Source organism: Musa acuminata, chromosome BXJ1-4, assembly GCF_036884655.1.
Source record: "Musa acuminata AAA Group cultivar baxijiao chromosome BXJ1-4, Cavendish_Baxijiao_AAA, whole genome shotgun sequence".
Lineage (NCBI taxonomy): Eukaryota > Viridiplantae > Streptophyta > Magnoliopsida > Zingiberales > Musaceae > Musa > Musa acuminata.
The window spans coordinates 1,732,501-1,757,500 of record NC_088330.1 but is presented as its reverse complement, the minus strand read 5'-3'; the positions used below and the strand labels follow the sequence as shown (position 1 = coordinate 1,757,500).

General features: G+C 39.0%; 4 protein-coding genes across 5 annotated transcripts; 3 read left to right on the top strand and 1 right to left on the bottom strand.

Annotated features, from left to right (window-relative positions):
* Positions 1-2,279: 2,279 nt before the first annotated feature.
* LOC135640768 (UPF0481 protein At3g47200-like) lies at positions 2,280-5,420 on the top strand. Its single transcript, XM_065155504.1, has 2 exons — positions 2,280-2,380; positions 3,579-5,420. Exon 2 carries the CDS (start codon positions 3,656-3,658, stop codon positions 5,228-5,230), a length of 1,575 nt encoding a protein of 524 aa, XP_065011576.1. The 5' UTR covers positions 2,280-2,380; positions 3,579-3,655; the 3' UTR covers positions 5,231-5,420.
* Positions 5,421-6,241: 821 nt separating this feature from the next.
* Positions 6,242-12,190, top strand: LOC135640753 (subtilisin-like protease SBT5.4). 2 transcript variants are annotated; one of them, XM_065155482.1, is made up of 11 exons: positions 6,242-6,405; positions 6,553-6,665; positions 6,733-6,830; positions 6,906-7,070; positions 7,361-7,469; positions 8,783-9,317; positions 9,568-9,665; positions 10,054-10,299; positions 10,964-11,078; positions 11,163-11,376; positions 11,511-12,190. In XM_065155482.1, the coding sequence occupies exons 1-11, from the start codon at positions 6,322-6,324 to the stop codon at positions 12,050-12,052; spliced, it is 2,319 nt and encodes a 772-aa protein (XP_065011554.1). In that variant the 5' UTR covers positions 6,242-6,321; the 3' UTR covers positions 12,053-12,190. The 2 variants fall into 2 exon arrangements, with proteins under 2 accessions (XP_065011554.1, XP_065011564.1); XM_065155492.1 differs by lacking the exons at positions 6,242-6,405; positions 6,553-6,665; positions 6,733-6,830 and having other exon boundaries at positions 6,948-7,070; positions 7,204-7,469; positions 11,511-12,187.
* A 595-nt stretch (positions 12,191-12,785) lies between these two features.
* LOC135640760 (ras-related protein RABB1c) lies at positions 12,786-16,361 on the top strand. Its single transcript, XM_065155497.1, has 6 exons — positions 12,786-12,954; positions 13,696-13,835; positions 14,530-14,612; positions 14,691-14,895; positions 14,999-15,067; positions 16,067-16,361. Exons 1-6 carry the CDS (start codon positions 12,909-12,911, stop codon positions 16,157-16,159), a joined length of 636 nt encoding a protein of 211 aa, XP_065011569.1. The 5' UTR covers positions 12,786-12,908; the 3' UTR covers positions 16,160-16,361.
* Positions 16,362-17,003: 642 nt separating this feature from the next.
* Positions 17,004-17,393, bottom strand: LOC135671977 (chaperone protein dnaJ 11, chloroplastic-like). Its single transcript, XM_065180433.1, has one exon. It carries the CDS (start codon positions 17,391-17,393, stop codon positions 17,004-17,006), a length of 390 nt encoding a protein of 129 aa, XP_065036505.1.
* Between the last annotated feature and the right edge of the window lie 7,607 nt (positions 17,394-25,000).

Here is a 25,000-nt window from a genome sequence, read left to right as displayed (position 1 = left end):
CATAGTGCATGGAAGGATCTTTGAAGACCCATAAAGTCTTCTTAAAAAAATTTCGGCACACTACAAGATGTTCTATTTTTCCATAAAAATGTGTTCGTTCAAGAAAGGCTCCAAAAGATGTTAATCGTAAATAAGAAGATTGTTTACGAAGAAAAACTAATACAAATTCACATTCAGATACATAAGAATTATATAAGAACCAAAATAGTCTTTTATTTTCTTTTGAAAAAATATAAATAGATTTCTTCGGAGTAATGAGACTATTCCAATTATAATATTCGTAGAGAAAGAACCGCAATAAATGCAAAGAGGGAACATCCTGGATACAGGATTGAAGGATTTGGACCAGGATTTCCATATGGTCCAAACATGTGCATCTGTAGATTCTCGCATCAATCGTCGGTGATACTTAGAAATGTAGATCACCAAACATGTGCATCTGCATTTGCAAATACACGTCAACATAGTGCGTGTATTCAGTCGTTGATGGTATTCGCAGAATATACGCATATTTCTATACAGTATCGTATTATCAAATCCTGCTTCAAATTTTGAATGTGTGAATCGTAGTAGAATTACGCCTGCTGTTCTTGTAGTATATACAATAATATGATTTGACTAGGAAATCAAGGAAATAATATGCAAACAGACCATTTAGCTATTAATGCTATTATGAAGGTATTATATAGAAAATCTTTATTTTTATAATTTCTCTATCATCCTAATTTGGTCGACATAATTTTATATAATCACTTAATTAAATAGCATATAGGGTGTTAAAATTGAATTGAAAAATTGAATTAAACTGACATGTCTAAAACTAGTTTAGTCGGAACGATTCATCAATAATTTGATTTTGAAGATTATAAATATTTTTTTTCGAGGGTATTCTTCTTAAGTTTGATTATTATTATTAGTTTTAGTTTAAATGTCAAGCTAGATAGTTGACTTTTTTGGTTTGTGACAAAGTAATCCATGAAAATGGTTTACATTATTCGAATTTGAAAAGCCAATTGAACTATAAAGCATCATGATTAATATTATGGTATCAACCACCTAACCACTCCACGTGTCGGAATAACATTACACCACCTAGACTACTCGTCTGACCTGTCGAAATAACACTACAACGAGTAGGCGCCTGATTGACGAGGACATGATGTTATATATATATATATATATATATATATATATATATATATATATATATATATATATTCGTTTAGAATTTCAAAAAACAGAACATAGTCATATTATCATCGATTTTTAATTCATTTCTATAATATATTATGATAATATAAATATCACCTAACTATATACCAACTTATTATTCCACTCACATATAAAACATATTATCATCAATTTTTACTTATCAATTATCAACTATATATTTATCATGTATGTACTTCTAACAAACTAATAGATTTCCTCTTAAAGCATTTTGCTTATAGGACATGCTCGACAAAAATTTAATTTTACGAAAATATGATAAAAGTAAATATGGAATGATAATTTTAAATTTCTTATATATCATAATTCTTAGTCAATTGGATTTAAGTGCATGATTTGAGTATATGATTATAGAAAATCTCACCCTCAAAATTTATATAAATATATATTATCTCAATAAATGATATATCTCTTTCAAAATAAATATTTCAGAAACCATTCATTTGTGATTATCCACAATTATCAATACATATAAAAATAATTCTGTCAAATTCTAGCTGCATGAGATAGAACACGGTCACATAAATTTTCAGAGAAAATAATGCTTATATATTTTGTAATGTAAATAGATCTAGAATCCTACTAAAAATGATTAATACTTCAATCTTATCGTTTCAAAATCAATTATGGGGACCTCAAATTGAAAACTGTCGCATTCGATTTTGTAAAGCAACATTCAATTACGACAAAGAAAGTGAGTCTCGATGATCGAGAATATATATTTTAATTTGACCAACATTAATTACTCTTTGATGTGATTGTGGCATACGACCTCCCATCACCAGACTATTTTATTGTAAACAAAAATAAATAGATCTAAAATTCTACTAAAAATGATTGATATTTTAATCTTATCGTCTCAAAATCAATTATGGGGACCTCAAATTGAAAACTCTCATTCGATTTTTTTAAACAACATTCAATTGAAAGTGAGTCTCGATGATCGAGAATATATAGTTTAATTTGACCAACTTTAATTGCTGTTTGATGATTGTTGCATACGGCCTCCCATCACCAGACTATCTATGAGTGTTTATTGTAAACAAAAATAAATAACTATCTATGTGAGCTGATCACAGAGTCTATATATAGATTCACATCCGTCACTCCCGTTCGTATAATATATCTTATTCTCCGGTCAGCTTTCAAGGTTTTCTTCTTTCCTCGCCATTTATCTCTAGATTGATTTCTTTAGTTTTGTATCTTCTAAGCAATTCTTTCTTTTAACGTCTTAGCTGTGTTTCTAAAATTTGCCATACATTGTGGAAAATTTAGTGAATATATGTGGGATATATAATCTTGGTTAGTAGTTAGGAATAAGCAGTACCTAACATCTATAGTTCCTCTAAATTAAGGTTTGAATGCCATGATATTATAGATGAGATGCAGATTATGAATTTAGAAGAAGAAGTTCTATAGGTGTTGCAGCAAATGAGGATTATTATATATAAGGAAAGGTTCCACTTAAGTAGCTACAACGCAAATAAATTGTGTAAATCTTATAAGGTTCGGCTCCACTTCTTCATCAATATTCATTTGATTAGTCGATTGTATGTGACATTTTTGTATCCTATATATAGAGTGTTAGGGTTGTAAGTATTTTTTTGTTTATAAGAGCATGAGTATCCTAGAATAATACAGGATCATAGTATGAAAAGATGTGAAAAAAAATACCTCATATGAAAAAAAAGATTTCATATAAAGGAAGAAAACCCTATAAATTAGGGTTTGTCTATTGTATATATCATATATCTTTATGTCTTGATGGAGCAACAACATTAATGCTTTTGTTGGGATTAAGTCAATGATGATTGTGATTATTCATGGATAATGAATAATTTTGTTTTCTCCGTAGATATGGATAGAGAATATTGAATCATGTAAATCTTACGTCGATCCTTAAGCATATTTTTTAATTATTAATCCATATGATTTTTCTTGATTTTAAGTATATATTTTTTTAATTATTATTATAAGTGCTCTTTTATTTTTCGTCCATCTGTTTTTATTTTGATCGTATGTTTCATGAGATAAAAGGACGGTGTCTAAATACTATCGAAAGTGACATGCGCTCTCAACTATATATACTTTCGGTACGACATAGTTAAGTCTTAGTCGTTGCAAAATGATCGAAATGTTTAGAGGAACAAAATTCGATAATTTACATCGTCATATCTATGAACAAGGGCTACTGAATCTATTTAGACGATTCGTTTTATATCTGTTCATGACATGAACCGAATTTGAATTAAGTCAGCGTTTCTCTGGAGAAATTAGGTTGGCTATTTTGTTCTCACATTCGTCGAGCAAGCAATACTTCTCTGGATCCCTTGCTTCGTTTCTTCCAGGAACCTTGGAGTGTACCTGAAGGTTGGGGGAGGCACCAGAGAAGGAAAGCAAGAGCACAAAGAAAAAGAAGCTGAAGATGAGTAATGCAGAGGAGAAGAGCGAGATAATTACAAATGAGGAATGGTTAAGCTCGTTGAAGAAGAGGGTAGACGAAACAAAATGGGAGGGTTGGCGCACCGATGGGCCGACCATCTTCAAAGTCCCTAGAATCTTTCAAGAGGCAGATCCGAAGGCATATGAGCCTAAGATGGTGTCGCTCGGCCCCTACCACCATGGCAAGATTCGCCTGAAAGCTATGGAAGATCTGAAATGGCACTACCTCAAGAAATTCCTGGGCCGAAACCCCGGCATGTCGCTGGAAGACTACATCGAGCAGATCAGGGAAAGAGAGGACGAGGCACGTATGGCCTATTCAGAAATAGTGGACATGACTAGTGATGAGTTCGTTCAGATGATGCTGCTTGACTGCTGTTTCGTGATCGAGATCATAGACTTGTGGAAAACGTTTGTGGAAATACAAGAAGAAGAAGAAGAAGACGCAGTAGATAAACAAATTAGATGTACGTGCCCATGGTTCCGCACAGCGCGACAGATGACGTGCGCGGCCGCGCGACCGATGCCTTGCGAGGCCGTGCAACCGATGATCATAGCTTGCGCGGGACAGATGACGATTTTGGAAAGGCAGCATATAACGGATGAGAAAGGAACAGAAGCTGTGCAGAATCCAATTACAAGTACATGGCACACTCTACCAGCGGTCTCGCGAGACATGCTGATGCTGGAAAACCAGCTTCCTTTCTTCCTCCTCCAGACTCTGTTCGACTCTGCTTATCCTGACCAGCCGGATCTCCTAAAAAAGCTGGCACTCAAATTCCTCGGCGGAACATTCATGAACAAAGAGATGAAATTGACATCCGACAATGGGGACGTTTACCATCTCCTACATATGATCCATTTTGGCATTTCCCCCCCAGAAAAGATCCGAGACGACGGTGAACCCTTCGTCTTCTGCTGGCTCTTACAGTCGATGAAAAAGTCACGCCATCTCTCCAAAGACGATCTAGAGGGGACCGACCACCCAACTCCCCTGTTGAAATGGATTCCAAGTGCGACGCAGCTGATGGAGGCTGGAGTACATTTTAGGAAGAAGGAGAAGGCCACGAACTTCTTGGACATCACCTTTCATAATGGTGTGATGGAGATCGCCTTGCTTCAGATAGATGACAGCACCGAGACCTTCCTCAGGAACCTTATAGCATTCGAGCAGTGCTTCAAAAATGTCAGCCTTCATGTCACGGCCTACGCGGCGCTCATGGATTGCATCATCAACACCGCCGCCGACGTCGCGTTGCTCCAGCAACATGGAATCATCCTTAGCGGTTTGGGCGACGGCAAGCAAGTCGCCAATCTCTTCAACCAACTTTGCAAGGAGGTGACGTTGGACTACGAGAAAAGTTATGTTTCAGGCATCTACAAAAATGTCAACGACCACTGCGACACCAAATACAACCAATGGCGAGCGAGGCTTAATCATGATTACTTCAGTAATCCTTGGGCGGTCATCTCGGTGTTTGCAGCTATCTTGCTCTTCGTTCTCACCATAACGCAGACCATCTATTCTGCTCTGAGCTATGTTCGACCACCAAATTAGTCTCCGTATTATTATTATTGTTGTTGTTGTTGTTGTTGTTGTTGTTATTATCTTCTGCCTCTTCCTGTAGGGTTTGAAATCTTACTGGTACTGTGCGATTCTCTGGTTGGTGTACTGTAATTTGTTATTGCAAGCAATAAAGGGTTTGCTTAGTAGTTTGAATAAAAAAATATTTTTAATGTTTTTGTTAGGACTAAGTCAATGATGATTGTGATTATTCTTTTTATCAGAGAAAATGGAATCATGTAAATTTTATGTCGATCTTTAACTATATCTTTTAATTATTAATTTGTGTGATTCCTCTTGATTTTAAATCAACTTTGTCGTGATTGCTATTATAAGTGTTATTTTGTTTTTCATCCATTTGTTTTTATTTTGATTGTATGTTTCATGAGATAAAATGATGATGTTTAAATACTATCTAAAATAACATGTGCTCTAAACTATATATATTTTTGGTATGATGTTGTTAAGTTATAGTCGTTGCAGAATCATTTATAATCTTTAAAAATTAAATTATTATTAAATCGATTTGTATCGAACTAGTTTCGAACCCGTTCAGTTTTGGTTTGATTTGGTTTTTGGATTCAATTCAAGTCTAAGCAAGAGTAGAGTAATTAGTTCAGTTTAATATATAATAACCCCATGCTCCAAACTAAAGAAACAATAACCCCACAGTTCAAACTATATAATGCCTGCGCATGCAGAACAAAGCTTATGAAGCTCTAACACAGATTCCTAAACATATAATAATATATTATTAATTATAGGATTAAAAACATATCCACAATTTTAAGACATCAAATGTCTTAACACAATCCTCTTTGATTCCTCAATTTTGTGACATTAAATTTTCTCTTTTGTTTCCCCTTGAAAGGTTTTTTTTTTTTACTTTTGTGACAAAAAAAAAGAAGAAGAAAACAGCAAGAGTACTGTGTCCTTTTTTTGATGCAGAAAGTTCCCACTGCTTTCTTCTCTGGTGGGCTTCCCACACCTTCTGCACCTTTAAGAAACCTGAAGAGAAACCACAAGGATTGCCTGCCCATCACCCCTTCTGCCTCTCCCAAGGACGAGACCAGCAAAAGCGAGAAATGGGTGTCGAGAGGCGAACTTTTGTTTTCCTTCTTCTGTTCCTCCTCTCTCTGCTGCTCCAAAGTCTCACTTTTGCTAAAAGGGTAGGCATTTTATGACATCCCTTCAAAATCCCCCTTGTAAAGATCGCTTTTTTCTCTATTCTTTCTTGTTGAAATCTCGTTTCCTGATGGCCTTTTTCCTGCCTGCTTTGGTTCATTCCATTCTCTTGAGTTCTTCCTCTGATGCAGTCTTATGTTGTCTACTTCGGAGGGCATTCCCATCGGTCGGAGGAGGCCCTTTTGCTCGCCCAGGAGCGAGTCGTGAACTCCCATTACGAGTTCCTCGGCTCATTCTTGGGGAGGTAAGAGATCCTGTCAGAGGCATTCTGGTTCCTCTTCTTCATCTCAATCAATCATCTTGCAATGCAGTAAGGAGAAGGCCCAAGACGCCATCTTTTACTCCTACACAAAGTACATCAACGGTTTCGCCGCTGATCTCGAAGAGGAAGAAGCCACGGAGATCTCTAGTGAGGCATTCTCTCAATATTTTCATCGTGCCCATGCCTTTCCTCCTTTCACGGTTGCAAGACTGTTGTTTGCAGAGCATGCTGGTGTTATATCCGTGTTTCCTAACAGAGGACACACATTACACACCACCCGTTCGTGGGATTTCCTCGGCCTCGAGAGGAACGGTAGAGTTCCTCCGAGTTCTATCTGGGCACGGTCGAGATTTGGCCAAGCTGTCATCATCGGAAATCTCGACACTGGTACGTCCACTTTACATCAAAAAACTTCTACCTTTGTGAGGTAATTGACTTTTCCTTCTCTCTTTTCATACGAATCCATGCACTGTCAATCCCCTGCTTCAATCTGTGTGTTCATGGGACTTTGTTGCTGAAGAGCTATTCAACATGAAACAGTCACATTTGACCGAGGGACTTGTTCCATCTCCTCATCATATTCATCCGCTGTCTCTATCCAGCTCTCAAAAGTATGTTCCACCGTTCACATGGTTGACTGATTTGTTCTTGTTTCTTCGAATGTGTGATGTGGGCAGGTGCATGGCCGGAATCCGAGAGCTTCAAGGATGAGGGCATGGGGCCAATTCCACCAAAGTGGAAGGGAATCTGTCAGAATGACATTGATAAGGGAATTCGCTGCAACAGGTCTGGCCTCTTTGTACCCGCTCCTTCTCGAGTCCTTTCCATCCTTCATTTTTCATCTTTCATCACATGAAGACTCTTCTGCCTCCTTTGTTCTCATCTCTGCTGCTCACATCATGTCTACTGAGCTTAGCAGATGCTTCTGGATTGGGTGAACGGCTTTCTCTGTCGGTTTGGACTCTTTTGGGTTGCTTTGGATAGCTTGCAGTTTCATGTGACTTCTTCACCTCTTAAAACCAATGCTGATACAACAGATTGCTAACTTGAAGAAGATGAAAACATGATTAATTCGACTTCAACGAGTTTAAATTAGTCGTTTGGCTTCAATAAATTCTTTCCAAGTACTCCATATTGTGCCTTCTTGGCTTTCAATGTTCAAAGCCGCTTAGCATACCAACAGGAGTACTTGGGTTGACTTTGTAGAAGATAATGAATTGAACGAAAACAAGTTGACAAAGTAGGGCTCACTTGCATTTATCTTTTCCTGGCACTATTTTTGGCCATTTCGGCAACATCTGCTGTATGTACAGTAAAGGTCGTAATTTCTCATCAGAAGTGTGTCTTTTCCATTGCAGATCGGACCAATAGTCTCTTTCCCAGTTCTTCAAACTTGCATCATACATTTAGTGTGCTGGACCACATTTCAGAGCTTAGGAATCTGTTCAATCTTGGGAACTTCAAAGACATCAATCCAGCAGATTCCACTGTAAAAGACAAATTTAACAGCTGTAGACATAAGCAGAGGCTACGAAGAGAGGATTCATATGGTGTCCCCTTTCCTTCCTAGAAATATGCACCTTGTCTCTTTATCTTTGATTCCCATCCAAGTTGAAAAGGAAAAGACAAAACAAGAAAAAAATTTAGTCTTCCACAGATTGATGTGCCACCTGACAAAAAGGTTTTATTGTTGCCAACTCTGTTCACTGGACTAGGTGAAGTTTTCTGTTTTATAGGAACACTAACAAAAATAATGTTGGAGAACAAGTGGATTATCTCTTTGGTTTAATGATGTTTTATTATCTTTTATCCTGCTCGAATTAAGTGAGCAGCTCCTGTTCTATGAATCTTGCGAGGAAGAAATAGCTTCTTTGAATGTTGTGTGACAGAGAAAGGGAAAGCATTGAAGCAATAATTTAGTCTTCTCAATATGTGGGAAACGTTTAGGAGGCCTCGACGAGACACCAACCCCGTTTCCCCGTCTAACGGCTAGCGGGTCCACTTAAAACAGTTTCAACAAACGGCTCTGATGCATGCATCAATGACGCAAGGAGCGTGATCATCATAGATCTGACGGCTGACGCCGATGCTCTACGCAGGAAGCTGATCGGCTTGCGGTACTTCAACAAGGGCTACCGGTCCGCGGTGGGTGCCGTCGGCCTCGCCGCCGAGACGCCCCGCGACACCGACGGCCACGGGACCCACACGCTCTCCACGGCCGCGGGGCGGTTCGTGCCGGGCGCAAACGTCTTCGGCCTCGGCAACGGCACGGCCAAGGGCGGCGCGCCGAACGCCCGCGTGGCGGCCTACAAGGTGTGCTGGCCGCCGGTCAATGGCAGCGAGTGCTTCGACGCCGACATATTAGCGGCCTTCGACGCGGCAATCCACGACGGCGTGCATGTGCTCTCGGTGTCGCTCGGCGGTGGGCCGACGGATTATTTCAAGGATGGGGTGGCCATCGGCTCCTTCCATGCCGTCAAGCATGGCATCACCGTCGTGTGCTCCGCCGGAAACTCGGGCCCCAAATCGGGCACGGTGTCGAACACCGCGCCGTGGATCGTCACGGTTGGAGCAAGCACTATGGACAGGGAGTTCCCCGCCTATCTTTCTCTTCGCAGCAAGAAGCAAATTAAGGTTAGTTTTGATCTCTATTCTCTTATGAAACATCATGTTCTTGATTTCATGAATGCTACTCGGATTTATTTGTTGCCTGATGTGTCTTGTTCAAGTATAATTAATTGCTCAAGTTTTCCTCACATTTCACAAATGAAACAAAATTTTCCTTGTCTATAAACTACTGCATAGCGATCATTGGTTACCTGTAATCAAACCTCTTTGTCTCCATTGGTTTTGGTTCACTTTTCTTGTTCTTTTTTGCTTTCAGGGTCAAAGTCTCTCTCCAATGGCCCTTCCGGACAAGATGTTCTACCCCATTATTAGCTCGCGAGAAGCTACGGCTAGAAATGCGTCACAGGAGAGCGCGTATGGAAGAATTCATGCTACTGTTGCTATTTTATTCTCATTTGACTTGTCGCAAGTGGTGACCATTCTTGTGTTAAACGCACCATTGTTCTTGATTTCTCAATGCTAAAACAAAACAATTAGAAAATAAGCAGTTTATGTTTTTTTTTTCTTACATAGACTTCTACTTACAACATCGTTGAAATTACCAGAATTTGCTGAACATTTAACATCTAAAACATAAACCTAGTAATCTCGGCACTCATGTCATGTTGCTGAATATTTATCAAGGAAAAATAAACATTTCCAGTGTCGCATGCTTTTACTAAAAGCATTTTGTTTCAATCTAGTAAGTTTTTTGTGTCGGTCATATGAAATTGAATTGACATTTTTTTCATTTAAATTGCAGCAAATTGTGCCTCAAGAGATCTTTAGATCCAGAGAAGGTTCGAGGGAAGATAGTTGTATGCCTACGTGGGGAAAATGCAAGAGTTGAAAAGGGAGACGTTGTTCACCAAGCCGGCGGCATCGGAATGGTACTAGCAAATGATGAATCCACTGGAAATGAGATCATTGCAGATGCCCATGTTCTTCCTGCGACCCATATATCATATGATGATGGCCTTGCTATATTATCGTATCTCAATTCCTCCAAGTGAGTTTGTAAAGTATACATTGTTCCTAGTGCTAAATCATCAGCGTGCATCTACTAGACAACTTTAGTGGCAACTACAAGATGGCACTAGTGGTGTAGTCCCTATCAACTTTGATTGCAATAGCTTTGGCTTCACCAATAGCCTATTAGCTTGGTTAGAACATCCTTCGAAAGCACATTTTTGGCAAATTTCTAGACCTACAGAGCAAATTTTTGACCTTTTGGCTCTTCCATGAGTTATGAACTCCAAATCATAGTAAAAAAAAATCATGATCTAGATTGAACATGTATATTATTGTTACCTAATTTCTGAATAAAGATAAAGCTGTAGTTAGCAGTTTGGTGGGCATCAGTCAATCCTTTTACAGTTGCTGCTAAATGTTCACCTGCATGTTTGGGTAACTCTTTAGAATTTCTCATAATTTAGATTGACCCAAAAGCTTAATGGTCACAAACCTTTTTTTCACTGCTTGAATTTATGCAGCTATCTGCAATCTTATAGTATGCTCCAATTTCTTAGGTTGAAGCTGCAGCCATATGCAGTACATCAACATTGGGGCAAAAAATGTCAAATTCCGGAAAGACATGATATATAAATGGAAATACTGCATCTATACAATCCTTTCTGCAATAGTTAAATTTATGTAAAATATTCTTCGTGTAGGTCACTCTTTGGATATATTACAAGCCCCAGAACAACCATTGGCACAAAACCAGCACCAGTCATGGCTGCTTTCTCTTCTCAGGGACCTAATACCGTCAACCCTGAGATCCTCAAGGTTAACCAAAAACCCTCTTGATCTATATTCTGTAGGGCCTAATGAATCCATAATGTTGGTCAATTTTTTATGTCAATTTTGCAGCCTGATATCACTGCACCAGGGGTTAGCATTATCGCTGCTTTCTCTGAAGCAACTGGTCCAACAGGTCTAACCTTTGATGATCGTCGGGTTTTATTCAACTCAGAGTCAGGGACCTCCATGTCTTGTCCTCACATTGCGGGCATTGCTGGACTTCTCAAAGCTCTCCACCCTGATTGGAGTCATTCAGCAATTAAGTCCGCAATCATGACAACTGGTATGTGTTTGCTCCATGACTGATTTTTTTTGTTTCAACTCATGTGTATAACTCTACTCCTGCTGCTCTTATCTAGCCAAGTATGGTGTCTCAATTTGCGTACAGTTCACCATTTTGCCTACAAACTTGTGCAGCTAGAACTCGAGACAACATGAAAGAGCCTATGTTCAATTCATCCTTTGTGAAGACCTCTCCATTCAGCTATGGCTCCGGCCATGTCCAACCAAACCGTGCCATGGACCCTGGCCTTGTTTACGATCTAACTACAAATGATTACTTGAACTTCTTATGTGCGCTTGGCTACAACTCCACTCAAATAGCAACATTCAGCACTGAACCTTTTGTCTGCCCATCTAAACCTCTAAAGATCGAAGACCTAAACTATCCTTCAATCACGATCCCTAATCTGTCTGGTGCTTCGACTATAACCCGAACGATAAAGAATGTCGGACTACCAAGCACATATAAGGTTCGTGTGGAAGAACCGGCAGGGGTCTCAGTGACGGTGAAGCCCAGAAAACTCAAGTTCAAGAAACTAGGTGAAGAGAAGAAGTTTACAGTTGCTCTCAAAGATAAAAGAAGTAATTTGGCTAGAGAGTACACTTTTGGTGGTTTAACATGGTCAGATGGTAAGCACTATGTCAGAAGCCCCATTGTGGTGAAGGTAGCGGGTTAAAAGAATGTTGTAACCCATCGTAATTTTCATAAACAGGAAATGTTTGGTATATTTGTAGACCAATGTTGGAGAAGAAAAAGCTGTATTGATGAACATCATATATTACAATAAATGCAAAAAAAAAAATGCATAGCAAAGAATCAGCTGGAAAAATAACTTTTATCTTCTTGATTCTTTCTTTATTCAATGTTTTTTGCTCTCTCAAATTTTGATGCAGTTTCTTAGTCAACCTAACAGAGATCAGTCAATTTAAACACTCGAATTCTGGATTTTAGTCCAGTGATATGCAGTAGATGATAAACACTTGAAACAACACAAAATCTCAATTTGAAATGTCAAATTTAAGTATTGCGTACAATTTTACGAAACAGATTCTTGAAGTTTAAATAATCAATCCTTGTTGTTAGTTCTGAGTAGTATAAAATCTCGTATCATCAGAAATATATATATATATATATATATATGAACACACGGTGAATGACTCTTAGACCGGTAACCCGGCGAGTCATGAACGAGTTGGACCCTTGCTCCGACCGGCTACGGGTTTTGGTTTTCTGTGGGGTCGGCGCCGACGACAGCGAGGACTCGGTTTTAATTGTATTATAACTGACAGCCCCGTTTATTACTACTCGAGTCACTTGCCTGAGAAGTGGGTCCCACAAGAGGGATGCGGGTAAGCCACGAGGAGTGCCAAGAGTATTCCTTTAATTGGAGGGCAACCGCGTGACGCCTCTGGAAGCCAGAGAAGGTCGACCGCAACTTCCCTTGGTTCTTTCTTCGATCGATTGATTACGTTTAGGGTTTCGTTCTCGATCATTGGAGGGTCGGGGTGGTGGTGGTGGATCTGAGCGAGAGGATGTCATACGCTTACCTCTTCAAGTACATCATCATCGGCGATACAGGCACTCTCTTTTGCTTCCCCTAGGGTTTATATTTGATCTTCCGGTTGCGTAGAGTTTTCGATTTCTTTGTTCATGGTTGGGGATTTGATGAGCTACGCGTAACTTGGTGGGAATACGATGGTGGTGGCTTGTTATCAGTGTCGGGTTAGGGTTAAACTTTGATTCTTCCTAGTGAATTTATTATTGTTTTGCTGTGTTCGGAGTTTGCTTGTAAATTGTGGGAAGAAGAGAATATGTTATAGTGCTTTCTCCTCTTCAAGTTTCCTGTATGGGTTTGTTATCTCTTGTTGGCTTGCATTATGATAATAGAGTATTTACGATATGAGGACGATGATGTGATCCTTTTTTTTATATGAAGTTCCTTTTCTTATACATTAATTAATGCAGATTTACAATCTTATCTATGCAGTATTACCAGCGAACATTCTTGTGATAAATCTACACATCTTTTTGTTATTTCCTATTGTAAAATTTGTGTACGGGTCATTTTTGTGTTCTTTCTTCACGGTTTCTATGTTTCTACTTACATATTTATTGGGGTTCGGTCAACGATATTGGGAATGCTCCCACTAATGTGCCATTCTGTTAATTGCCTTCATTTCTAGTTTAGTTCAGCATGTTAACATGTTCTATTAAGTAAACGAAGACAGGTAGTGTTGGTATCAAATTGGTCCACACAGATTTTTTAATTGCAGTTTTACTGTAACTTCTTGGGTTCTTTTACTTTTCATCTATTTGCAGGAGTGGGGAAATCATGTCTTCTCCTGCAGTTTACTGACAAGCGCTTCCAACCTGTGCATGACTTGACAATTGGTGTTGAATTTGGAGCTAGAATGATAACCATTGACAATAAGCCCATAAAATTGCAGATATGGGATACAGTTAGTATCTTTTGTATCTCTTTCTCTCTTTAGTGAATTAGTGTAATCATGAATTTTAAGTTTACTGTTCGTTCATTAGAATATGATATTTCTAAGGTTGTGATGGTTACTTTGTTGGACTTTTGAGATAGACTATTGGGGTTTCTTAAATATCATACTTGTAAGGAGGTAACAACATTCTACCTGGTATCTATACAGTGTTTGACACAACTGTTCCCAAATTTAGTGCTAGTAGCATTTAAGTTAGAGTTTTAAGTATAGTTTCTAGCTTAGAGGATTCTTGGATGAATTTATGCCCTTTTTTCTGTGGTTATTTAAATGATTTAGAGTCCTATTCAAACTGCACTAGTACTTATGGCATGTAAATAATATTTTCAGTGTAGCTTTTGTTTGGAAAATTATTCAGTTGTGAAGATTCAAGTTTGGGACTTATATATGTATTTCACTTTGTGATTTGTGAAATTTTGTTGGAAAAAGAAATCATCCCTTAAAGTTTTGTGGTAGAGATTAATTTATAGAGCACGAAAAAGCTGATAGGAAGAAAGAATATAAATAGGACATGCAGGGATGACATTGACTCTAGTGGTAAAGGAACTATCACCATTCCATATGTTCCTTCAAGAGCTATACATGGCATGGAATATGCCTTGTTAACTTATGAATTCATCTAATCAGAAAATTAAATTTTTTTCAGGCTGGCCAGGAATCTTTTCGATCAATTACCAGGTCCTATTATAGAGGTGCTGCTGGTGCCCTGCTTGTATATGACATCACCAGGTATTAATTTCACAGGGATCCTTGATCTTTCGGCGCTATTAGTTGCTTATACTGTTTAATATTTAAACTGATTGTAAGGAGGGAGACATTCAATCATCTTGCTAGCTGGCTGGAAGATGCAAGGCAACATGCAAATCCTAATATGACAATCATGCTGATTGGCAACAAATGTGATTTGGCTCACAGAAGAGCTGTGAGCACCGAGGAAGGAGAACAGTTTGCCAAAGAGCATGGATTAATCTTTATGGAGGCCTCCGCTAAAACAGCACAGAATGTTGAGGAGGTGAACCAGCTTTTTTTTTTCTTTTTTCTTGTGCCATGTTTTGTTATCCTAGGAACTTTTGTGTGACAATTTACTTTGCAAACTTTGTCATATATGGTTGCAGGCTTTTATTAAAACGGCAGCAATGATATACAAGAAAATTCAGGATGGTGTCTTTGATGTATCAAATGAGGTAAGACTGTGTATAACAATAGGTTATAGTACACAAACCAAAGCATTGATGAAGGGAAACTTCTCTGTAGGTACCAAGGCCTTGCTGTTTTTCCTTTTTATGTGTTGCATAATGACAAACAGAATATCAATTTTTCACTATTTTGGCTTTCTAATCTTGAGATTGTCTGTCACATGAATGTAGGGTCATTATTTGCTTGTAAGAGAACTGTGGACCCTACAGCCAGGAGGGCTGTTGTTCCTTTAGTTCTGTTTAGTTTCTGAAACTTATATAAGCAGAAAGTTTTTATATTAAAAGAAGTTTCAGATACAACAGAATTGTCTTTAAAAAGTGTTAGACAAACCATAATCAAACATGTCTCATACCTCAAGTTCCATTTCTTGCTTCCAAAAATGAGAATACGACAAATTGAGCCCAGTAAATGTCATGTAATTGCAGTTGGTTGAATAACCATCATAGTACCTCTTCTTCCTGTCAAGATATTAAAGGCTGTTTTGTTCCTAATTATCTACAGTAGTTTAATTGCATCTTTAATAGCATATGTATTATTTACCTAAAGTGCAAATTCATCATTGAATGTGACTGGTGCAGGGTAATTTTTTTGTAATATTTAAATGTAAAATTTTATATTAAAATGTCTTTTGTCTGAAACTGGAGCCTCACATACACGAACTGAAGCTCATGATGATAACCTGCAAATACTGATGATGATATAAACTGAGTGATGTCAGTCTTATCTTAATAAAAAAACATTGATATGATGCAAGACCTCCTTTGTATGTTGTACTTTTTCACTCACCATCTTGATCGAATGAGCTCAAGTCCCTATTGTCAATTATACTGGTGATGAATTTTAGGCTGACTTTAAGGGTCGCAAATTTTCTATGATAACTGTTGTTTTATTATCCTTTAATACAAATTAAAAAAAAAAACGTTTGGCTGTCTCTTGGAAGAGTAAAATTTGTGCATCGTCATTTATCTTATTTGTGTTTCTGGCAGTCATACGGAATCAAAGTTGGATACGGAGGAATTCCTGGTCCATCTGGTGGAAGGGATGGCTCATCTTCTCAAGCTGGTGGTTGTTGCAGCTGAGCTTGTGCCACTGATGTTTCTTATTTGTTCTGTTTCATCCTAATAAACTGAGCCTGACCGGTGTTAATTGGTTCTTCCAGTGTCAAGTATGCATGATGGCAAATATTGTGTAATCCGTCTGTACATTAGTCGGTATACCACCGGTGACTAGCTCCTCTATGTGTGTGCATTTGTGCTTGAAAGGTTGTATCGGTTTGTCTCATTTGTTGGGCTTCGTACATAGTCTGATCAGAGGAACTCCTCCATTTTTACGGTATGTGGTGGGTTTGCAAGCAAAGACATCTTTGTACCATCCTTCAATTTTTCACCCCTTTTTATACCACAACAGGAGGAGGGTGAATAATGTGCTATGCCTCAAATGCCCACTACTATGTAGAGGCCTCAAAGGAAAAAACGTGAAATAAAATTGAAGAGAGGTGCTCGTCGGAATATGTATGATATTAGGGTGCTAAATTTGATTCACGGTTATGCGATCCCTAAGAGTCGACACTGCCGGCTAATTTTCGGGTATGCAATGTAAGGCCGGATCTTGCCCTCCTTTATTCTAACTCCTCCTTAATCATCAGTTGTTCTCCTCGAATCAATCTCATCGTGTGATTGAAGTTTTGCCATGTCCATTTCTTTCCAACCTATAGACTGGATGTCCTAAGCCACTCGAGCTTCGTTTTTACTGATCAAGAAAGACCTTTTTATTTCTTTTTTATATTCTTTGATGACCTGAGATGAAAGTGATATGTAACAGCTACCATACTTTCATTGCCTGCCAAAAGGGACATGAGAAAGCCCAGCGAATCCTCCTCCAAAAGTATCTATTTACACGACTACGAATCAGGTGCACTGCGGCCTACCAGCACTGGTCCGTCTCCCACTTTGTGAACCGTTGCCGGTCCGACACGACGAAGCCGGCCCGAGGAATCCGCCCTACGATGGACCGGTCGTACCGCGCCCGCGCCGCCGGGTCGGACAGCGTCTCGTACGCGCGGCGGATCTCCAGGAAGTCAGGTCCCCCGCCCGCCGGCGCTGCGTCCGGGTGGAACCGCTTGGCCATGGCCCGATACGCCGCCTTGATCTCCCGCGCCGTCGCCGTCTCCCCCACCCTCAGCACCTGGTACAGGCTCGCCGGTGCCCTGCTCCTCCCCGCAGCCGTGGCCACCTGCGCCACCACCCGCCGCTGGGCCGAGATGCCCCGTGCCGGGGAGAACGAGATCCCGGAGAAGATGACCGTTCCAGACATGGGCGAAGCGACCAAGTAAAGAGGGAACAAGAACAATGGAGGGTTTTCGTTCGTTTGGAGCACGGAAGCGAACAGAAGACTGAGTCGAGAAGGAGAACGCTTTGGGGTCACATTTATATGCGGAGAATTAAATTATAGGAAATGGGTGTTTCTTTATTTTATATAAATAAAATAAATTAGAGAGAGCGGTCTGCGGAATCGATGGACACGCCGCAGCCGATTTGGGAAAATGGGATTTGGACGGTAACGTGGTGCTTCTAGAAGGGACGGGGACCATGAGCATTGCGTGGCTCCCGGTTGGGTTCTGGAAGCGCAGGCGACTTGTGTTAGGTTTTGTCGTGGGGACCAGGCGCGTTCGAAACGGTGGGTTCTGGAAGGAGTCGCTCAAACGTCAACGTGGAAGACCATTTCAAGGATCCTAACAACAAGATCAGCTCTTCCGTCTTCGAGAAATCGACGGTCGTCAAGAAACCCACTGCTACTTTGTGTTGGTGAACAAGTGTGTCGTGGCTAGTGAGTTAGTACGGCTTGATCTACGGATCAATATGAGGAGTTTCTATCGACTGAGTTGGACGCCAAGATAGGCTGGGCCCTCGCAACGGGGTGTTGACCAGTGTTTCTTGGTCCAGGTGTCGTTTGCGTCGTGCAGCGTATCTCCGTTCTTGAGCTAGTTGGCAACTCACCTTCGTTCGTTGGATGGTGATTCTCAGTTTGAGACGCTTGCGACTCAGAGGTGATTGCTTGTCTGTAAAAATGGTCTTCGTTAGGTAATTCCCGACTTTAGTCCCTCCGACAAGCAAGTTAGTTGTGAGTTGAATTATATATGTCTCTCTCTAGGCCGGATGTCGACCATGAGTTTTTATATTATTGTACGAGAGTTGGTCGCACGTGGATTCGGTGTGATGGCTGATCCTCAGGGGACGAGATGGTAATGTGCAGTCGCTATCCCAGGACGCACGGGACAGCGTCAGATAGCGCCACCCCGAGCTTCCGGGATGGGATATGCCGAACAGTACCTCGGTACAGATTCTGACTTAACGTGTGGGAGAGCTCCCCTTGCTGATCCGGCTATAGCGCGACGTGACATCGGTCGTAAGGTATCTTGGACCCAAAATATACTTTATCACTTTGATTACCTCTTTTTTCACTTTTCTAAAAGTTGTCTCCTTGTTTTTGTGTTGCAGATGATACGGTTGTGTTTCCGCGTGCGCTCCTAGTTTGTTTGTTTTTTTTTTTTAATGATGAATTTTCTTTTATTATATTAAGCTTTCCATTTTCCATGGAGTCTTCTATAAATCAAAAAAACCGTAAGACATGTCTGAAGAACTTCCGGAGGACCTCCTCCTCTTCTTGGTGATCGTTTAATCAAACATGAGAAAGAAACATGTCTCCTATCGCACTACATATTTGTAGCAGTCCTATCCACAACCGAAACTTGAGAAACAAGCAGCTGAGTAGTACAAGTCATGTGGTCTTCTAGAAGCTCTCTGCTTTTGACGACCTTGGTTTCATCCTTCAGCTTACTGAGGATGAGGAGGAGCCCATGGGTTTCTTCCAAACCTTTTGCGATGCACCGTGGTCTGGCGCGTGAATGGTACCCATCGAAAGGGATATGGCCGCCGTAAGATTACAAAAAGGATTAAGGTGATCATCACATCATCCTATTCATGATGATGTGGATGGAGATATGATGTCTCCGACGGTCAAAGGCCGATTGGCTCTTAGCTAGAGAGAAAGACGCCCATAACCAGCATGGCTTTGAAAACCGTATTCTAGAGAGAGAGGAACGAAAGTTTTAACAGTCATCCAGAACCATCCTCACTTGCAGAGCACGTGCCTGAGTCCCACTAAACTAGACTAAGGAAACCGTTAGCACGTGTGAGCGAAGTCGTCATTTCACACCGCACCGTCGCCGCCCCACCTGTCCGTCCCCAAGCGGCAGCAATCCCGTGTTAGGGTCATCGATCGAGTGAAGCAGCTCGGGTGGGAGATCCGGCGAGTCCTCCGGGAAGCCAAGATGATGAGGAAATCGCGGCCGGGCGAGGGCGACCTCGATCGCCAGCTACTAGTCAGCGGTGACCGAGGGGGCCTCTCGTTCGTTGTTCGTTCGAAGGAAACCGCTTCGGCAAATAGGTGGTCTCCTCATCTCCTCAGTAATATTATCGTCGTAAGGCATTTCTGTTTTCTAATGTCTCCAAGGCTTCTGCTTACCAATTTTTTGCATGTAAATTGGTGCTATCAGTAAATCCTTTATTCATTCCATCGGCATCTCTGTGCAGAATTTCCTTTTCCCAATTCAGTTTGAGATTGACATTTCGCTAGAGTTTATTATTATTATTATTATTATTGAAGGTTTACCTTTTATTCCATAGTACAAGAATTCGACGGGAAGTCGAACCAAAGTGCGGAGTGGGGCGTGGGTGAGTGAGATCCTTGTTGAAGGCGCGGAGGTTTCTTAGGCATGCTATCCGCAACCTCTCTGTGAGGGTAGGAGTTCTGAGATATGCATAGATGTGCAAAACAGTATAAGCTGTGTCGTATTATTAGGTGGAAGACGCCGTTGTTAGAGCAGGAATAGAAGATCTAACAGCCATTTTGGTCATTTGGGTTTTTGTACTTAGAAGCTCCAACAACCATTCCTGTAGGTGTTTCAACCGGCAAAAATAATTAATTACTTGTCATATAACAAATGGTTGATATATATAACAAATTAGATTACGTGATCCTTTATAATTGGATAAGATAAATTAATTAGATTCTAATGATAGATATTGATAAACATAAAAGAAGTTTGTATTATAGTAGAACTCTCGTAATAATTTCTTCTAGACCTTCTGCTATCACCGCCTATAAATAGACAAGACATCTCGGCATAGAGGAAGCAATTGAGATATTACGAGTTCTCTCTCAATCTCTTTAATCCATCAATCTAAGTGATCCTATGAAAGATAGGAATAGAGAAGAAGAAGTGTCTAGTTCTCCTTATAGATTGACAACATTTTTTTAGATCTAAGGACAATGTCTTTATAGATCACACAAATCTTTTTCAGATGATATTAGAAGGTACGTATCGTAAATCCGATCTAATGTTATTTGATTTCAATCATGGTATAAAGTTTTTTTTCGTATTACATATAGCATATCACAGATTTTATGCTTACACTGTCGGAACAAAACCATGATCTGTAATCGGCTATTCCATGCTGTCACCTAATTAAACATGAATGACTCTAGATGCGATAGAGGGCACTCAGTTGATTGGTATTTCTTCTTGGTGGGCTGATCTGAATTTGGCTTCTCTTCCTATTGGTTAGGTTCTCGAGAAGTGGACCTTATGACCCTATAATGCTGTTAGATGCTAACCTAAAAGTTAAGAGCAAATCAGATCGCTTTATAAGCTGGGAGATACTATGGTCTATGGATTAGTGCTTATATGGGTGTTGTTCTTATTGATAGTGACAACAGAGCTGGAGCTTTTAGTGTAGCTTGAGCTTGCTGAGATATTGCGAAGGTGATTGCAATGTTGCTTCAATTTTATGGATCTGTTAACAGCTGCAATAGCCACAAGTTTAGCTTCAAATATTAGGCGGATTTGCATCTCTTATTCATTTTGGTCTGAATTTACTGTTCCGATATCACAACTAGATGCAAAATTTTCTGTCTATTCAGAATTTTTTTGGAAAGAATTTGTCCAAGGTAAATATACAAGTCAAGTTCATAAACTGCTATAATATTTAGAGAGTTAATTGAGTTTGGATTTGCGTGATGTGAAATTTATGACTTCCATATCTCTTTCCAATTTTATCATTATTAATGATAATAATAGGCCATTTTTTATATTAGAAACTCTTTAACAGTTAGGAGTGTATTGGAGATGCAAAATTAGGTATCAAGATTGAATTGGAGAGTAAACATCTAAGTAGGTAATTCAAGTTTAGATTAACCTCACGGATATAAGTTACAGTTGGGAGCATGTTCTATTGGAGTGTATTGGAGATGCAAAATCAGGTATCAAGATTGAATTGGAGAGTAAACATCTAAGTAGGTAATGAAAGTTTAGATTAGCCTGACGGATATAAGTTACAATCGGTAGCATGTTCTATTATAAGCCCCTCTCAACATGAATATGTCCGTGGATTGAAATCCATAACCATCTTAGTTTAACCTATGAAACTATACTCATTTTCGAGGTTGAGTCCGAAGTGGAGCTCTCAGTGTGTTGAGGTTTCGCACTTGCAAAAAATCTGGAGTAGAAAGAAAATCTTGATTTGATCCCTTCGATGCTTAAATTAATGAGTCTAAAGTAAAATAATTCAAGAGCGAAGATATAACTGAGATATGAAAGAACTTAGCATTTAGGTTTCATAAAACCTAGGAATCAAGGATGATTCAAAGAATACTTTCTGTTAATAGAAACGACTACTGAGATAGTAAATCCTAGCTAGGTAAGTTTTCTATCATGCTGGAAATGCATCGAGGTATAATTTTATCCTTATCGAAATTTTTAACCATTGGCACTTATTTGAAGAAGAAGAAGAAGAAGAAGAAGAAGAAGTCGGCCACAACAAATAAATTCGTTCATGCTCATCAAGAAACAGGTAATATTTTGCTCATTCCTAAGCGGCCAGAATTACCACTCACTGAATCATGCCACCTTGGATTGACCTATGACCATGTAGATGACCAGAGTAGAAAACTGCGGACTCCCATAACCCACCCCAAATATAATAAGAGCAATAATTACATACATGCATTAAAAAAACAATTACATACATCTCCCAAAAAAGATGCACGGAATGATGTGCGGGGACCAGCCCGAGATAGTGTTTGTGATATTGTCTCTTGGAATCTTATCTCTTCCGCCACAAAACAACCGGGGCACACATTTCTTGACCGGCGGCCTTCCTCTGCTGCCGTCCAGTTCTATATGCCCCCTAAAGCTGGCGAAAACAAGTCACACACTCCATTTGTGCTTCCCTTTGATTCGGCTTTCCTGAGCTCTCGTGACGGTTCATTGTCCTCGTTGCAGGTTGCTCACACTTGCAGTGTGATGGCGACTCTTGTCGATATTCTATCAGTAGGTCACAGTGAACTGCATACACTGCATCACATGTCCTTTGTGGTGTTGTGATGTAGGTATAGATGCTAACAATGTCGCTAAGAACATCTAAGTCACAATCTTCTGCTGCAGATGAGAGAAAATATCTTGTGGAAAGAGTGATAAACAAATGAAGATGGAAGAAGCCGATAATTCACATTTAAAGTAAGAAAAAGATGAGCTTTGTGCATGCATGCCATTTTATGATTCTCAGATACTAGAAATCGGATGATAGTGGAACATACTGTTAGGATTTTTAAATTTTAGGAGTTTTTAATTTTAAAGACTTGATATTAATCTTTATTTTTCTATTTAATATTTTCTAATTATGATAAGAGTTTTTTAGGTTTAACTTTTTATTTTTATTTTTGTTAGAAATTCTAGTCCTAATTGATATATATATATATATATATATATATATATATATATATATATATATATATATATATATAATGCCTTTGGTTATTTTTCTCAAGCAATTGATACAAATGAATACCTTTGGCTAACTTGGAGATTGATCCTTTCCAAGTGATCAAAAGGAGGTTGATCCTCTCGAAGGAATCAAATACCTATCTATTTTTTTTAAATATAGTCATAGGATTTTATCATATGATATCAAAGCAGTGTTCCTAAAATTCTTATGGTGTTTCCTCGACGTTTCCAAAGTTCTTACGATATTTCTTTAGCGTTCCCTATCTCCTCTTCGATGCTGCCACAAGTCGCAACACCCGTATCGCTAATAGCGACTTCACCTTCAATGCCAAGTAAGAATGCTTATGCCCTTGACTCAAAATCAAAAACAAAACTTAAGTATTGCAGATCTACAATCATACACAATAACTACTGATAATTCTATGAAATTATAATTTGAAGTTTGGAAGCAAAAATTGAGAGTAGGCTACAAGAAACTTTTAATTATTTAAAAAAAAGTTTACTTGAGAGTTTTAGCAAAAATCAACAAATTGAAAGTTTGGCTTATGCTAGTAAACAATTAGATCGATAAGTCACAAAAAAATGTTACAAAGTGCATGATAATATCGACCAAAAGTAGAATTTTCTAGAGGAGAAAATAGAGATCCAACCAGTTGAATCATTCTCATATTCGAATGATTTAAAACGAACAAGAAGTTATTTCTTAAAATAGAAAAAATTTCACTTTCATAAAACTTTAGAAAATTTTAAAGTGGAAATAGCTTTAATCTAATTGAACGTGGATGCTATTCAATGGTATGATTGGTATGAAACCTAGTTTCCTTAGAATAGTTTAAGAAATGACTTCTTGTTCGTTTTAAATCATTTGAATATGAGAATGTTGATTAGCAGCTTGTTAAGATTCATTGGACTTCTACGAATCAAAATTGATTTTAACAACTATCAAATTAGATTAAAAATTGATCTAAATTAAATTCAGATATTTATTAAAAATTGATGGAAATATTCATTAAAAATTTTAATTCAAACATTTATTATGAAGTTAAGGCTCCCCAACCTCACTTATATTAGGTAACTACAGAAGAAATCTAAGCAAAGGCAACACACCACTAAAGAAGGGAAACCAAGGAGAGAAAAGAAGAGATGCTGTATTATTATTATATTTAACAGAATTCTTTGATGACAACCACAAGAACATTTATAGCTCATGAACCAAAGCAGGAAGGAAAGCAGTGTGTTGGAAATTAGTAAGAAAGGTATGCAGATGAAGACATCCATTAACTTGCAACTTTATTGGCTGGCAAAAGCCGCCCATGCAATGTAATAATCCATCCCCCACAATTAAGAGAAGTATTCCCACGCATGAGGTCATATGCTTCATAAATAATTCGAGTGCATGACAATTCATAGGTCACCCACATCGAACGAGATCTGTGAAAAGATGCAGCATTTGGTTCACCAAGATATGATTCTAAATGTTTCGAGGGGAAAAAGAGAGAGAGAGAGAGGGATTATGTTCTTGAAAAGATACAACATTCGATTCACCAAGATATGATCCAAAATGCACGAGAAGAAGGATTTTCTTCTTTCTTCTTATTAACAACACTTAATCCATGCTATTTATCTCCACTTTAGTCCACAAAAGCAACCTTCTCCACTTCAGTCTCACTCGTGAGTAAAGACACAGCAGACACCAGGTTGTCGACATAATATACCTCCATAAATACTAAGATTATTATTATTATTATTGAGTTTATATATGACTAATACTAGTTGCTATTCTATGATCCATGTGCTCCCACTCCTGTGTACTTAAGACAGACCATTATATGCGTAAAAAACAAAGAAGAACGGACAACAATCTCACAGACTCGACGGACTTCACTTTGCTTGGCTGATAAGTAGTCGCGAGAGTCGAGAAGTCTGATGTCTAATTTTAGCATGTACACATCTACTGTTTGTTGCATGGAAACGAGCCGTCTCGATGACTCGTGTAGTCTACAAAGATTACACGCCATTTCCAACTGAATCGGTCGTTCCTTACGAGGCATCACGTAGATTCTGACGCGGATCGACG

What these genes read in the sequence shown, in the direction of transcription:
- LOC135640768 (XM_065155504.1), top strand. Translation starts at nt 3,656, where the DNA reads ATGAGTAATGCAGAGGAGAAGAGCGAGATAATTACAAATGAGGAATGG.
- LOC135640753 (XM_065155482.1), top strand. Translation starts at nt 6,322, where the DNA reads ATGGGTGTCGAGAGGCGAACTTTTGTTTTCCTTCTTCTGTTCCTCCTC. An exon ending in CATCGGAAATCTCGACACTG is followed by an intron (nt 7,071 to 7,360) that starts GTACGTCCACTT and finishes TGATGTGGGCAG; the next exon opens with GTGCATGGCCGGAATCCGAG. An exon ending in GTCCGCAATCATGACAACTG is followed by an intron (nt 11,377 to 11,510) that starts GTATGTGTTTGC and finishes AAACTTGTGCAG; the next exon opens with CTAGAACTCGAGACAACATG.
- LOC135640760 (XM_065155497.1), top strand. Translation starts at nt 12,909, where the DNA reads ATGTCATACGCTTACCTCTTCAAGTACATCATCATCGGCGATACAG. An exon ending in CAGCACAGAATGTTGAGGAG is followed by an intron (nt 14,896 to 14,998) that starts GTGAACCAGCTT and finishes ATATGGTTGCAG; the next exon opens with GCTTTTATTAAAACGGCAGC. An exon ending in TCTTTGATGTATCAAATGAG is followed by an intron (nt 15,068 to 16,066) that starts GTAAGACTGTGT and finishes TGTTTCTGGCAG; the next exon opens with TCATACGGAATCAAAGTTGG.
- LOC135671977 (XM_065180433.1), bottom strand. Translation starts at nt 17,393, where the DNA reads ATGTCTGGAACGGTCATCTTCTCCGGGATCTCGTTCTCCCCGGCACGG.